This window comes from Oncorhynchus masou, chromosome 12 (assembly GCF_036934945.1).
Source record: "Oncorhynchus masou masou isolate Uvic2021 chromosome 12, UVic_Omas_1.1, whole genome shotgun sequence".
Lineage (NCBI taxonomy): Eukaryota > Metazoa > Chordata > Actinopteri > Salmoniformes > Salmonidae > Oncorhynchus > Oncorhynchus masou.
Genome location: NC_088223.1, coordinates 34623606 through 34637471, shown reverse-complemented (window position 1 = coordinate 34637471; position 13866 = coordinate 34623606). Strand labels below are relative to the sequence as shown.

The 13866-nt window shown below is 42.2% G+C and overlaps 2 protein-coding genes across 3 annotated transcripts; one reads left to right on the top strand and one right to left on the bottom strand.

The window, feature by feature from the left end:
- Nucleotides 1-2262: 2262 nt before the first annotated feature.
- On the top strand, nucleotides 2263-3350 carry si:ch211-191i18.4 (uncharacterized protein LOC799350 homolog). Its single transcript, XM_064979140.1, has 3 exons — nucleotides 2263-2479; nucleotides 2665-2790; nucleotides 3153-3350. The coding sequence occupies exons 1-3, from the start codon at nucleotides 2348-2350 to the stop codon at nucleotides 3264-3266; spliced, it is 372 nt and encodes a 123-aa protein (XP_064835212.1). The 5' UTR covers nucleotides 2263-2347; the 3' UTR covers nucleotides 3267-3350.
- A 1353-nt stretch (nucleotides 3351-4703) lies between these two features.
- On the bottom strand, nucleotides 4704-8564 carry LOC135549911 (protein JTB-like). 2 transcript variants are annotated; one of them, XM_064980295.1, is made up of 6 exons: nucleotides 8453-8564; nucleotides 7318-7505; nucleotides 7191-7231; nucleotides 6801-6886; nucleotides 6201-6280; nucleotides 4704-5889 (listed from the first exon to the last, which is right to left on the bottom strand). In XM_064980295.1, the coding sequence occupies exons 2-6, from the start codon at nucleotides 7413-7415 to the stop codon at nucleotides 5733-5735; spliced, it is 462 nt and encodes a 153-aa protein (XP_064836367.1). In that variant the 5' UTR covers nucleotides 7416-7505; nucleotides 8453-8564; the 3' UTR covers nucleotides 4704-5732. The 2 variants fall into 2 exon arrangements, with proteins under 2 accessions (XP_064836367.1, XP_064836368.1); XM_064980296.1 differs by having other exon boundaries at nucleotides 6201-6277.
- Nucleotides 8565-13866: the final 5302 nt, after the last annotated feature.

Genomic DNA, 13866 nt, shown 5'->3' with positions numbered 1-13866 from the left:
GCAGTGGATCGAGCTTTCAGTTTTGCGCAAATGCCGCCATCCATCCACGGTGTCTGGTTAGGGTAGGTTTTAATAGTCACAGTGGGTACAACATCTCCAATGAAATTCTCTATAAACGCACTCACCGAGTCAGCACATTGGTCGATGTTGTTCTCAGAGGCTGACCGGAACATATTCCAGCCCGTGTGATCAAAACAATCTTGAAGCGTGGCTTCCGATTGGTCGGACCAGAGTTGAATGGTTCTTGTCACTGGTACATTCTGTTTGAGTTTCTTTCTATAAGACGGAAGGAGCAAGATGGCATCGTGGTCAGATTTGCAGAAGGGAGGGCGGGGGAGGTCCTTGCATGCATCAGGGAAGTTAGAGTAGCAGTGGTCGAGGGTATTGCGCATGCGCATAGTGCAATCAATATGCTGGTCGAATTTACGTAGCCTTATTCTCAAATTTGCTTTGTTAAAATCTCCAGTTACAATAAATGCAGCCTCAGGAAGTATGGTTTCCAGTTTGCAAATAGTCCAGTGAAGTTCCGTGATGGCCATCTTGGTGTCTGCTTGAGGGGGAATGTACCCAGCTGTGACTATAACTGACGAGAATTCTCTTGGTAGGTAAAATGGCCGGCATTTGATTGTAAGGAATTCTAGATCGGGTGAGCAGAAGGATTTGAGTTCCTGTATGTTGTTATGATTACACAATGAATTGTTCATCTTAAAGCATACACCCCCGCCCTTCCTCTTCCCAGAGAGATGTTTGTCTGTCGGCGCGATGCATGGAGAAGCCCGGTGGCTGGACCGATTCCGACAACATATCCCGAGAGCCATGTTTCCATGAAAGAGAGAATGTTAAAATCTCTGATGTCTCTCTGGAAGGCAACCCTTGCTCGAATTTCGTCTACCTTGTCAAGAGACTGGACATTGGCTAGTAGTATACTCGGAGCGGTGGGCGATGTGCAGGTCTACGGAGCCTGGCCAGGTGGCCGCTTCGTCTGCAGCGTCGTTGTTTTGGGTCGACTACTGGAATTAGATCCATTGTCCTGGGTGGTGATCCGAACAGAGGATCCTCTTTGGGAAAGTCATATACCTGGTCGTAATGTTGGTAAATTAGCATTGTTCTTATATCAAAGTATATATATATCATAGTTCTTCCTGGTTGTATATAATAAGACTTAAGTTTTCCTGGGGTAACAATGTTAGAAATAATACATTAAAGAAAACAAAATACTGCATAGTTTCCTAATATTCCGAAGTGAGGCGACCATCTCTGTCAGCTCCATCTAACTGTAAATATCGAAGTAAACTTGGAGGAGTCTCTCGATGATATGGTGTGTGGTCCCTCCCACTATGACTCAGAAAAGCATGCAGTTTTTTAGGCTACAAATTAAATAAATGAAAATGAACTTGAGTTTGATGAAAGTGCATGGTGATGAGCTTGATGCTCCTTCTTCTGGTCACATAATGATCGATGCTTGGCTGCCATTTGACAAATTATAAGACCCCGGATATTTAATCTCATTATGTAACAGGTTATACCCGCATTGTATCTGCAATCTGTTGGCTAGAGCGCACATGCCAAGACCAGAGTGGGCACATTCACTATATAATGCCACATTGTTTTGGTGCCAAAACCATCAGTAGAGTTGACAATGCAATGGGAATTTAACTGCAACATATCTTCATGTACACTATGTCATAAAGCTTTAATCCGCAACAAGTTAATTTAATGGAAACATTTGGAAAAATGCACATATTGTTTTATGCAGATGTTTTAAACATTCGCAAGAATATTGAATCGTGGCCAATTGGAGGGAAACCTGGCTAATAAGGTTGTTACCCAGAAATTATTTGGTTTTGAGATAAAAACGGCTGTATTGGACCTTTAAGAAAATTATCAGACATGTACATGAAGGCGCTGTAGATGAACTAAAGGAAATTGTGTGATAGGCTAATAGGCCATGTTTGCTCTGTCTTGTGGATATAGTCTACACCGTGGTTGGTTCATTTGAGCTAAACGCCAAGGCCTACAGCTTGTGTCAACCTGTCAAAGGGTAATTTGCAACGGACGTCATGTGATCATTAAACCCGTTTAGAAAAGGATAGATTACCGTGCATCTAGGAGAGTGTTTGCGCACACTGGGCAGTGTGCTTGTTAAAGAGGCTCGGCAATAGCGTCTGCTATTGACGTCGAGACAAAATATTGTTTGTTGACATTGGAGTCAAACGAGCCATTGGTTGAGCTGAAAATGCGCTCAGCACCTTGGAGAGCTCTCGCGCGTAGTGAATCACTCGGCCACTCATTATGATGCGTACAGATCAGCAGTGCCACTGTCTGACAATTTAGTGGAAATCACGCTATGACGAATTTCACTGTGCTGTTTCTGCTGATGTGTTGTGTTCTATGTGTGCACTTTCTGTCTGTCGGAGTAGAGGCAAGATTACCGGACGTTCCGTTGTTGGAAACACGAGACTCACGCAAGCATAAACAGGTGAGTTTGGTTAGATATCCTGGCTATGATTTAAACAACATAGTCATTTAATATAAGGCTAACTTTATTATATGAATAAATACCGTCTAGTGAACATAATTGTTTAATGGTACTATGGACTATGATGATTAGGCCTTTGGTCTCGGCCCCAATATAGCCAAGTCATTTTCACTCTTCTATTCTAGTTGGGTGTCCCTGTCCATGATAGGGGACAGCTTCAGAGGGAAATATCTTCCTCAGTTTTGAGAAACAAGTTCAACCGCCTTCCGGGAGTATGTCAACGTCTACGCAGAAGGAGAATCACAATTCTGGTACATTATTGGCTGTAAACTAACCACCATTTTTTAATGCTTCCTAGATCTGCTTTTCTGTTGAGCTGATTTTTTTAAAAAAATGCAGTTGGACAACTTATTTTTAGTAGTTGGCCCTTTTTCTAATTTTAGTATTTTATAAACCACGGGCCCAATCGAAACGCAGTTAGGACTACCAGCTTTGATTGAGTAGGGCCCCAAGTTACTCTTGTTTGCCTTCAGTTTGATTGTGGTACCAGTGCGACATCTAGTGGTTCATTGGAAACCCCCACCAACTACACAGTGCCCTTGTTTGGCATCGGTGCAATCTAGCACACACAAATCAACAATGGAATCAATTTCGTCATGTACTTTTCTTTCAGTGCAATTCCAACGTGGGCAAGTACTGTTCGGTCAAAGATGGAGCTCAACATGGCCATATTTGCCGCTGTCCAAGAGCATCAAAGTGTAAATACTTCTTTCTGAGGAGTCTGTAGAGTTCAATCTAGATTGTCTTTGTCTGTTGTGCTGTTTGTCTCCCATCAAACTGTTTTGACAACTAAATAAATGCACATTTTCAAGAGAAAAATATAAGGAACACTTTCCCAGTACATCACAAATTGTGTCTTTTGACACAAATACAAGTCCAAGTTGACTCTGGGAATCTTATTTTTCACATTTTATGTTCAACTTGTATCTTACATCTCTGAAAAGTTTGCTTATTTAAGGTAACAGTTACCACGCATCATTACACATCATAACCATGCCATTACAGCCTGTCATAAAACTGTCATGAGACCTTTTTGGTCCTGCTGTGACATATATTGCATTACTTTATGACTGGTTATGACACCAACATAAGTGTCCAATCCCACAAAAAAACCTACCACGGTAGTTACTTTATGGCTGGTTATGACACCTACATAAGTTTCAAAACCCACAAAACATACCATTACACCATAGCCTACTCGTCAACAGTATGTTTAGAACATTTTCTGAAATTTACCATATTAAATAATCATTGTAATTGCGCACACATTGTCAGACATGCACCTACCCCAATGCTCTTTTGCTGATGCTGGGATGAATGCAGGAGCAGATATCAGGAGCAGGACAAGACACTGTTTTGGACTGGTGATTGACATAAGGGCATGTACGTGAGAGGCCCATCTGGCTTACAGCGGTGGTAAGAACTTTAAAAGTATTTTTTACTTAAGTATCACGTAAGCTGTTTTTTTTTTGGGGGGGGTCTGTAAATTACTAGTTCTACTTTCACTCCACTACATTCCTAAAGAAAATATGTACTTTTTACTCCCATACACTTGACCTGACACCAAAAAGTAGTCATTACATTTTGAATGCTCAGGCAGGAGACTTATGATCCAATTCACACACCTATCAATATAACACATACCTACAGCCTCTAATCTGGCGGACTCACGAAACACAAAATATTACATTCGTAAATGGGTGTTGAAATGTGCCTGTCTGTCCATAAAGGGGGAAAAAGGGAGGCCATTAGCGTAATATGAGGAACCTGATGTATAGCTTTTACTTTATACTTTTAGTCAAGTATTTTCTTAGTCCAAGTAAAGCCACACAGGATGGTCATAATGCTTCAAGACAGTGTCATAAAGTGTATTACCTGCGAGTTACTTCAAATGGAGAAAAAAAACACGACTAAAGAATTCATTATAACGAAAACAAAGGACTTAAGAAACAAACAAAAGAAATTCTTGGCGGGGAAAGAAAAACATTTGAATAAATGCGGGTTGACACGTGTCATAACCAGCCATGCAATATGTCACAACAGGCGTAAATGTATGCGTCAAGACAGTGTTATGACCATATAAACAGATTATATCAACTGTTATGACCGTGTCATGTCGCTGGGTGTGAAGTGTTACCCTATTTAATTACAACAAAAACACAGATTAACTGTTGTCCGATTTTCCATTTATTCTTGCAGAATTCTCAACTCTCCGTGAGCTGCTGAGGCTGGAAAACACATGTCACATAATTCCTAAAAATACATTATTTACAGTTCAAATGTAAAACCATGATAAAATCATGAAAATACTGGCAATCACTGAGCTCAGAGACCAATGTTACTAGGAGCCTACTAGGGGAGTCGAAAAAAGTGAATCTCCATCAGCGGAAATGCAACTAAGTTTTTAAATGAATGAAAACAGAAAGAAATATGTGCAGTGTGTTTGTGTGTATTGGATAACGCTATACTCTTATGAAAAAGTAGTCAAATGTCAGTGTTTGTGGTTAGGACCATGCCTGGAATCTCCAAACACACAAGATTTCACCTTTCACAAATCTAGTGATTATAGACTTTTGGCAGAACACCAATACTGAATCTTGGAAATATGAATCCCATGGAGGTGAAAAACAGCACTGCAGCATGAAACTCATACAACAGTACACAGTAACACTGCAACACTCATCCCCCTATAAGACAGATTCTAGATCCACTTGAGTCACAGACCTAGTTATTAGGCCATGTTTCCAAGTCAGACAGGGCATTTGACACTAGATGAGATTAGTTCTCTCAGAGAACAGAAACATGTGCCAGATACATCTCTGGCATTTGTCAGATAATTCATCACTCTGTCCAGATCAAAGTACTGCAAGTTGCCTGCTCAGAAGAGCCATTCATTCCATTGACAAAACGCCAGACACTGTTCACCATTTGTGCTTTGGCGGGTTAAAATTAGAGCTGGAGTTTCACTGTCAATCTTGATTTTATAAGCTTGTTACTGTCAGGCCTAATTTCTTCAAGAACCCCCCCCAAAAAAGTGAAACCGTTTTCTAGTAAGTCTGGCCCATTGAACATTACGTTCTCCAGACCCCCATGCTGTTGAAATGGAGCGGCTGTGGACATTCTTAACAGTTTGAAATGTTGAGATGAGCCACCATGGTGAGTTTTACTAGTCTCTTCACTCTGGTGTACTGCGCTAGATGGACTCGATCTGCCTGCGGACTTTCTCGGAGGCAAGCCGGTCCAGCGAACGTTGCCTAGCGACCACTATGAGCGCAAACAGTATGGTGAGGCCCAACGTGGCTCCTTCAAACTTCCAGAAAAGGTGTTCCTCCATCAGGGTAGAGCGGCAGCTACGAGCAGAAGGGAAACAAGCGTATACATGATGGAAAGCTTGACAGAATAGTTATCATCATGTGTAAAAGCAAATCACAAAAATCTTTATTCAACCTTAAAAATCCATCTGTGCAGTAGTCTATCATGAGTTTGTCTCCTGTAATCTGTTATGAAAAAGCGCTTCATAGTGTTTTCTTAAGATAAGTTATCCAAAGTCTGGTAAATGACATCCAATTCACACAAGATCTAGGTTCAACCTGTGAAATCAAGAGACAGCTCGGCATCACAAGTACACAACGAAATGGCAATAGAAGTTGTAGGGATTCACCTCTTGTACTCATCTTTATTAGACTTGGTGCAGTTGATCGTCTCCACGTATCCCGTCTGAATACATGCTGCCCACGACTTCTAGAGGGAGGACAGGATGGTTAAGGGCGTCTAGTCTACAAACTGTCGAAAATTATGTATCAGACACAGAAAACAACAGTAACATGTTGGTGGAAGGTGCAAGGGAATTTGATGGGTTTACACTAGATATACAAGCCCAACAGAAAAGTTGGGGAGAGAGTTTGTTTAGCTTGGAAGTGTCCTAAACCAGGTTATAATAACTGACTGTTTTTCTCTTTCACTGGGCTAGCTTAAACCTGCCTACTTTAAAATCAGATAAGAGTATCCCAGTATTCTCTATAGCTTACAGTTAAAAGGGCTTGTTGCAGCTTGAAGTCCACTGTCATAAGCAACCACGGACGGTGAGGTAGCATAAAACACGACTACATTAATAACATACATTGAATATACTGCATTCATGTTTAGAGAGATATTCACATCTCCCAATAATAAACTGTCTATTAACCAGATAACTATTGGCAGAAGAAAGGAAATGTAAGGAGAAGTGTGGGGAGGGAGATGACAAAGAGAGAGATCTCACCGACTGGAGAGTGTTGCACCGGGAGCATTCCACTGCAACCACAAACTCCTCCATCTGCCAACAGGGGGTGGTTACCGGCCTGGCCACTAAAACACAGGCAAAACACAATGCCTTGAATCAGTGTCTGAAAAGGACTGGGAATAGTTTTGACAGAAATTATGCTGAATGACATGACCTGTGACACACTTTTGTTTATACCCCTGACACGAGTGAACTGGAGCTTCTATCAGCCCCACACACAAACATGTGCTTCTCTGTGAGCTGTGTTACTAACTTGCTATACAAACTATGTATGAGCAGTCACTGGCATTTATGTATGCAGCACCACATCAATCCTGTACTCATGTTCTCCAACTCATCTTATCAAATACTAATAAAAAAGTATAGAACCTGCGGTCTTCTCCTCACTCAGCAGAGCTGCACCAAACACTCTGAAAGAGACAGTAATGAGGGTTAAGCTCTGAAGCAATGTCAAGCATAAAGGCTTATCAGCAAGAAGGATGACACCAGCACTCACCTGAGAGACACCAAAACCCAGAAGAGTGCATGCAAGGCCAGGATTCTGGGCCTCAAGCACGACATGGGGATCCTGCAATCACTCTCCATCCTCCCCATGCAGGTGCGTGTGGTGTGTGCCACAATTACAACCAAGGCCTGAAGCTTGTCATCGTGGAATTATTCTCTATGGTCCAAAATGGCTGAAACCTGTTACACAATCAAACCACTACCATAATAAGAGACAAACATTGGGCAGCGGGGAATGCCCATGTTCAACAACCAAACATCCATTTAGCCCATTTATAATTAGCAACCACTAAGACACTTTAACAGAGGTCAAAGAAGCTTATCTAGATGCCACTGTTAATCGCATTAACGTTACATGTACAATGGAAGCATGATGGTTCAAGTTCAAATGTGTTTTCCTCCCTAGCGCTGGACCTCATACGCTGTCTTCCAGTCATTTAAACTACTCCCCCCACAGTAGGTTGACTGGACACCTACCTATGTGGGCAGGGTCTGCTGAACAAAGCATTACGCTAACTAGCTAAACATCTGATAACTGACTTCAAGATGAAAAAACGTATCCAGCCATTTCTCTCCGTTCACTCAGCAGTGAATGAGACAATGCAGCAAACCTTCCGCCAGTCGACTGGACTTCAACCTTTATCTCATCTTTCCATTAGTAATATTAGGTCATTGCTGCATAAACATTAACAAAGCAGCCAATGCGGGTCGCTTTTAGGGAGTGTTGTTGCTAACTAGCTAGCGAACAGCTGGCAACAGTTCTAAATCAAGTTATGGAACTTAACTAGCTAACTTACCTAGTTAAAAGGTAACTTAAATAGTAGGTTAGTTTGATATCGTGCCACTAATAATTTGATTATAGCTAGTAACGTAGTACTATCATAACTTGTTTTAGGCAATAACTAGCAAGCAAGACATACAAAACAACATTAACAGCCGGCTATTTTGTTCCACGTAGAGTCGCTAGTCTCGTTAGCCTGGCGGGGGTTTAGGTTTACTAGCTAACATAGCGAGAAGACGGCTAACGTTAGTAGCATAACTTAGTCACCGGAACCCCTCCTGATTAGCATGCTGAAAGAATTGACCATACAAATGTAATGTTAGATACTATTCGTTGAAAAGCAAACCTTAACAGATGTCTCACAAAGACTTAGTGTGATTTTGTTGTTTTCGTTCAGTCCCTGAATAGCCGTTTAGTGGAGAAGTGCACCGCCATTTTGAGTCATGTTGGAAACGCTAATGAATACGTAACAGTACGTCATCAAATGCGTTGCATCCTGGTTGACCCGGTGTCATTAGCGACAGCTCCCTCTAGCGCTTGTCTAGAACGCAAACTGGCAAACTTGTAAACAATCCTGTGTTAAACCTATATGTTCAGAGAAAATAACGTGTGTCTTGGTCTGCTGATAGTGAAAGAACAGAAAACCTATTTAAATGCCAGAGTCTGGATAACTGAAATGACCAGGGGCCGGTCCGCCCAGGTCCACCATGCCCTATTTTGTCTATATTCTACCTGGCTCTGAGAATAGTGCATTGAACTGCTCACAATATAGAGAACACTGCAGCACTCCACCCCCTCCAACGAAAATCCATATAATTAAACAAAATCGTAGCTCACTGGTCCCAGGTCCTCCCTATTGCCACATTTGTTGTCTCATATCATGTTGACCTACTACTTTATTTAACTTTTGTTCAAATGTGTAATATGGTTCTATAGTATCTAACCTGATATTTGTTCATGTGAGATCAAATATATGCCTACTTAATTTCCAGTTGACTGTAGCCAATGCATGTCCCCAATACCTGATATATAGGTGGGTACAGGAGGGTATTGGGGATACAGGTACACTGTATCCCCAATACCAGATCAGATCCAAAGATGACGCAATCTCAATCGCACTCCACACTACCCTTTCCCAACTGGACAAAAAGAACACCTACAGTGGCAAGAAAAAGTATGTGAACCCTTTGCAATTACCTGTATTTCTGCATAAATTGGTCATACAATTATATCTGATCTAGGTCACAACTATAGATAAACACAGTCTGCTTAAACTAATAACACACAAACAATTACATGTGTTCAAGTCTTTATTGAACACACCGTGTAAACATTCACAGTGCAGGGTGGGAAAAGTATGTGAACCCTTGGATTTAATAACTGGTTGACCCTCCTTTGGCAGCAATATCCTCAACCAAACGTTTTCTGTAGTTGCGGATCAGACCTGCACAACAGTCAGGAGGAATTTTGGACCATTCCTCTTTACAAAACTGTTTCAGTTCAGCAATATTCTTGAGATGTCCGGTGTGAACTGCTCTCTTGAGGTCATGCCACAGCATCTCAATCGGGTTGAGGTCAGGACTCTGACTGGGCCACTCCAGAAGGTGTATTTTCTTCTGTTGAAGCCATTGCGTTGTTGATTTACTTCTGTGTTTTGGGTCCTTGTCCTGTTACATCACCCAACTTCTATTGAGCTTCAATTTGCAGACAGATAGCCTAACATTGTCATGCAAAATGTCTTGATAAACTTGGGAATTCATTTTTCAGTCGATGATAGCAACCTTCCAGGCAATGAGGCAGCCCCAAACCATGATGCTCCCTCTACCATACTTTACAGTTGGGATGAGGTTTTGATGTTGGTGCGCTGTGCCTTTTTTCTCCCCACAGTGTTGAGTGTTCCTTCTAAACAACTCAACTGTAGTTTCATCTGTCGACAGAATATTTTGCCAGTAGCGCTGTGGAACATCCTGGTGCACTTTTGCAAACTTCAGACGTGCAGCAATGTTTTTTTTGGACAGCGGTGGCTTCTTCCGTGGTGTCCTCCCATGAACACCATTATTGTTTAGTGTTTTGCGTATCGTAGACTTGTCAACAGAGTTGTTAGCATGTTCCAGAGATTTCTGTACGTTTTTACCTGACACTAGGATTCTTCTTAACCTCATTGAGCATTCTGCGCTGTGCTCTTGCAGTCATCTTTGCAGGACGGCCATTCCTAGGGAGAGTAGCAACAGTGCTGAACTTTCTCCATTTATAGACCATTTGTCTTACCATGGACTGATGAACATCAAGGCTTTTAGAGATACTTTTGTAACCCTTTCCAGTTTTATGCAAGTCAAAAATTCTTCATCTTAATTCTTGTGAGATCTCTTTTGTTCAAAGCATGGTTCACATTAGGCAATGCTTCTTGTGAATAGCAAGCTCAAATTTTGTGAGTATTTCTTATAGGGCAAGGCAGTTCTAACCAACATCTCCAATCTCATCTCATTGATTGGACTCCAGGTAAGCTGACTCCTGACTCCAATTAGCTTTTGAGAAGTCATTAGCCTAGGGGTTCACATACTTTTTCCAACCTACACTGTGAAAGTTTAAATTATTTATTCAATATAGACAATTTTTTAAAATAATTTGTGTTATTAGTTTAAGCTGTGGCAGACCAGGGGGTTGGGTCAAAATATTTACACAGATCAGACACGGACAGAGTAGGATTTGCTCAGTTTTAAAGGTGTTTATTAAAATAATAATCCAAAAGAAAATAATAGGTCTCCCCCAAGAGACCCTCTCCGGGATACTGTCTTCTGGGCGCCGGGTCTTGCTGTATCCTGTGTGGATCAAAAACTGAACTCTCTCGTTACCTCTGGTACTGTCTCCAACTATACAGGAGTCCTTTCCTCCCCCAGTCTCTCCCCTTAGTTTATGTAGTAAATCATTTCTTGACTCTATTTTCTTAAAACTGAATTGTTGGTTAACAAGGGCTTGTAAGTGAGCATTTGTACTCGGCGCATGAGGCAAATACAATTAGATTTTATTTTATTTGTTCTATGGTGAGGTTTATACAGTACCAGTCAAAAGTTTGGATACGCCTACTCATTGTTTTTTTGTTTTTTTACCTTTATTTAACCAGGCAAGTCAGTTAAGAACACATTCTTATTTTCAATGACGGCCTGGGAACAATGGGTTAACTGCCTGTTCAGGGGCAGAACGACAGATTTGTACCTTATCAGCTCGGGGGTTTGAACTCGCAACCTTCTGGTTACTAGTCCAACGCTCTAACCACTAGGCTACACTGCCGCCCACTCTACATTGTAGAATAAAAGTGAAGACTACAAAACTTTGAAATAACACATATGGAACCATATAGTAACCAAAATAGTGTTAAACATATCAAAATAGATTTGAGATTTTTCAAAGTAGCCACGCTTTGCCTTGATGACAGCTTTGCACACTCTTGGCATTCTCTCAATGAGCTTCACCTGGAATGCTTTTCCAACAGTCTTGAAGGAGTTCCCACATATGCTGAGCACTTGTTGGCTGCTTTTCCATCACTCTCCGGTCCAATTCATCACAAACCATCTAAATTGGGTTGAGGTCAGGTGATTGTGGAGACCAGGTCATCTGATGCAGCACTCCATCACTCTCCTTCTTGGTCAAATAGCCCTTACACAGCCTGGAGGTGTGTTGGGTCATTTTATTATTGAAAAACAAATGAGAGTACCACTAAGCGCAAACCAGATGGGATGGCGTATTGCTGCAGAATGCTTGTGGTAGCCATCATGATTAAGTGTGCCTTGAATTCTAAATAAATCACCAACAGTGTAACCAGCAAAGCACCCCCACACCATCACACCTCCTCCTCCATGCTTCATGGTGGGAACCACACATACAGAGATCATCCGTTCAACTACTTTGCGTCTCACAAAGACACAGTGGTTGGAACCAAAAATCAGAAATTTGGACTCCAGACCAAAGGACAGATTTCAACCAGTCTAATGCCCATTGCTCGTGTTTCTTGACCCAAGCTTGTCTCTTTGTATTTTTGGTGTCCTTCAGTATTGATTTCTTTACAGCAATTTGACTATGAAGGCCTGATTCACATAGTTTCCTCTGAACAGTTGATGTTGAGATGTGTCTGTTACTTGAACTCTGTGAAGCATTTATTTGATCTTCAATCTGAGGCTGGTAACTCTAATTAATGTATCCGCTGCAGCAGAGCTAACTGGGTATTACTTTTCTGTGGCGGTCTTCATGAGAGCCAGTTTCATCATAGCACTTGGTTTTTGCAACTGCACTCGAAGAAACTTTCAAGTTCTTGACATTTTCCAGATTGACTGACCTTCATATCTTAAAGTAATGATGGACTGTCATTTCTTGTTGCTTATTTGAGCTGTTCTTGCCATAATATGGACTTGGTCTTTTACCAAATAGGGCTATCTTCTGTATACCACCCCTACCTTTTTACAACACAACTGATTGTCTCAAATGCATTAAAGAAGGAACGAAATTCCACAAATGAACTTTTAACAAGGCACACCTGTTAATTGAAATGCATTCCAGGTGATTACCTCATAAAGCTGGTTGAGATAATGGCAAGAGTGTGCAAAGCTGTCATCAAGGCAAAGGGTGGCTACTTTGAAGAATCTAAATCTAAAATATACACTGCTCAAAAAAATAAAGGGAACACTTAAAAAACACAATGTAACTCCAAGTCAATCACACTTCTGTTAAATCAAACTGTCCACTTAGGAAGCAACACTGATTGACAATACATTTCACATGCTGTTGTGCAAATGGAATAGACAACAGGTGGAAATTATAGGCAATTAGCAAGACACCCCCAACAAAGATGTAATTCTGCAGGTGGTGACCACAGACCACTTCTCAGTTCCTATGCTTCCTGGCTGATGTTTTGGTCACTTTTGAATGCTGGCGGTGCTTTCACTCTTGTGGTGAGAGCATGAGACGGAGTCTACAACCCACACAAGTGGCTCAGGTAGCTCATCCAGGATGGCACATCAATGCGAGCTGTGGCAAGAAGGTTTGCTGTGTCTGTCAGCGTAGTGTTCAGAGCATGGAGGCACTACCAGGAGACAGGCCAGTAAATCAGGAAACGTGGAGGAGGCCGTAGGAGGGCAACAACCCAGCAGCAGGACCGCTACCTCCGACTTTGTGCAAGGAGGAGCAATGCCAGAGCCCTGCAAAATGACCTCCAGCAGGCCACAAATGTGCATGTGTCTGCTCAAACGGTCAGAAACAGACTCCATGAGGGTGGTATGAGGGCCCGACATCCACAGGTTGGGGTTGTGCTTACAGCCCAACACCGTGCAGGACGTTTGGCATTTGCCAGAGAACACCAAGATTGGCAAATTCGCCACTGGCGCCCTGTGCTCTTCACAGATGAAAGCAGGTTCACACTGAGCACGTGACAGACGTGACAGAGTCTGGAGACGCCGTGGAGAACGTTCTGCTGCCTGCAACATCCTCCAGCATGCTACCTTTGGCGGTAGGTCAGTCATGGTGTGGGGTGGCATTTCTTTGGGGGGCCGCACAGCCCTCCATGTGCTCGCCAGAGGTAGCCTGACTGCCATTAGGTAGACCCCTTGTGAGACCATATGCTGGTGCGGTTGGCCCTGTGTTCCTCCTAATGCAAGACAATGCTAGACCTCATGTGGCTGGAGTGTGTCAGCAGTTCCTGCAAGAGGAAGGCATTGATGCTATGGACTGGCCCGCCCGTTCCCCAGACCTGAATCCAATTGAGCACATCTG

What these genes read in the sequence shown, in the direction of transcription:
- si:ch211-191i18.4 (XM_064979140.1), top strand. Translation starts at nt 2,348, where the DNA reads ATGACGAATTTCACTGTGCTGTTTCTGCTGATGTGTTGTGTTCTATGT. An exon ending in ACTCACGCAAGCATAAACAG is followed by an intron (nt 2,480 to 2,664) that starts GTGAGTTTGGTT and finishes CTTCTATTCTAG; the next exon opens with TTGGGTGTCCCTGTCCATGA. An exon ending in GAAGGAGAATCACAATTCTG is followed by an intron (nt 2,791 to 3,152) that starts GTACATTATTGG and finishes CTTTTCTTTCAG; the next exon opens with TGCAATTCCAACGTGGGCAA.
- LOC135549911 (XM_064980295.1), bottom strand. Translation starts at nt 7,415, where the DNA reads ATGGGGAGGATGGAGAGTGATTGCAGGATCCCCATGTCGTGCTTGAGG. An exon ending in GGTGCAACACTCTCCAGTCG is followed by an intron (nt 6,281 to 6,800) that starts GTGAGATCTCTC and finishes TCCTCCCTCTAG; the next exon opens with AAGTCGTGGGCAGCATGTAT. An exon ending in AATAAAGATGAGTACAAGAG is followed by an intron (nt 5,890 to 6,200) that starts GTGAATCCCTAC and finishes TTCTGCTCGTAG; the next exon opens with CTGCCGCTCTACCCTGATGG.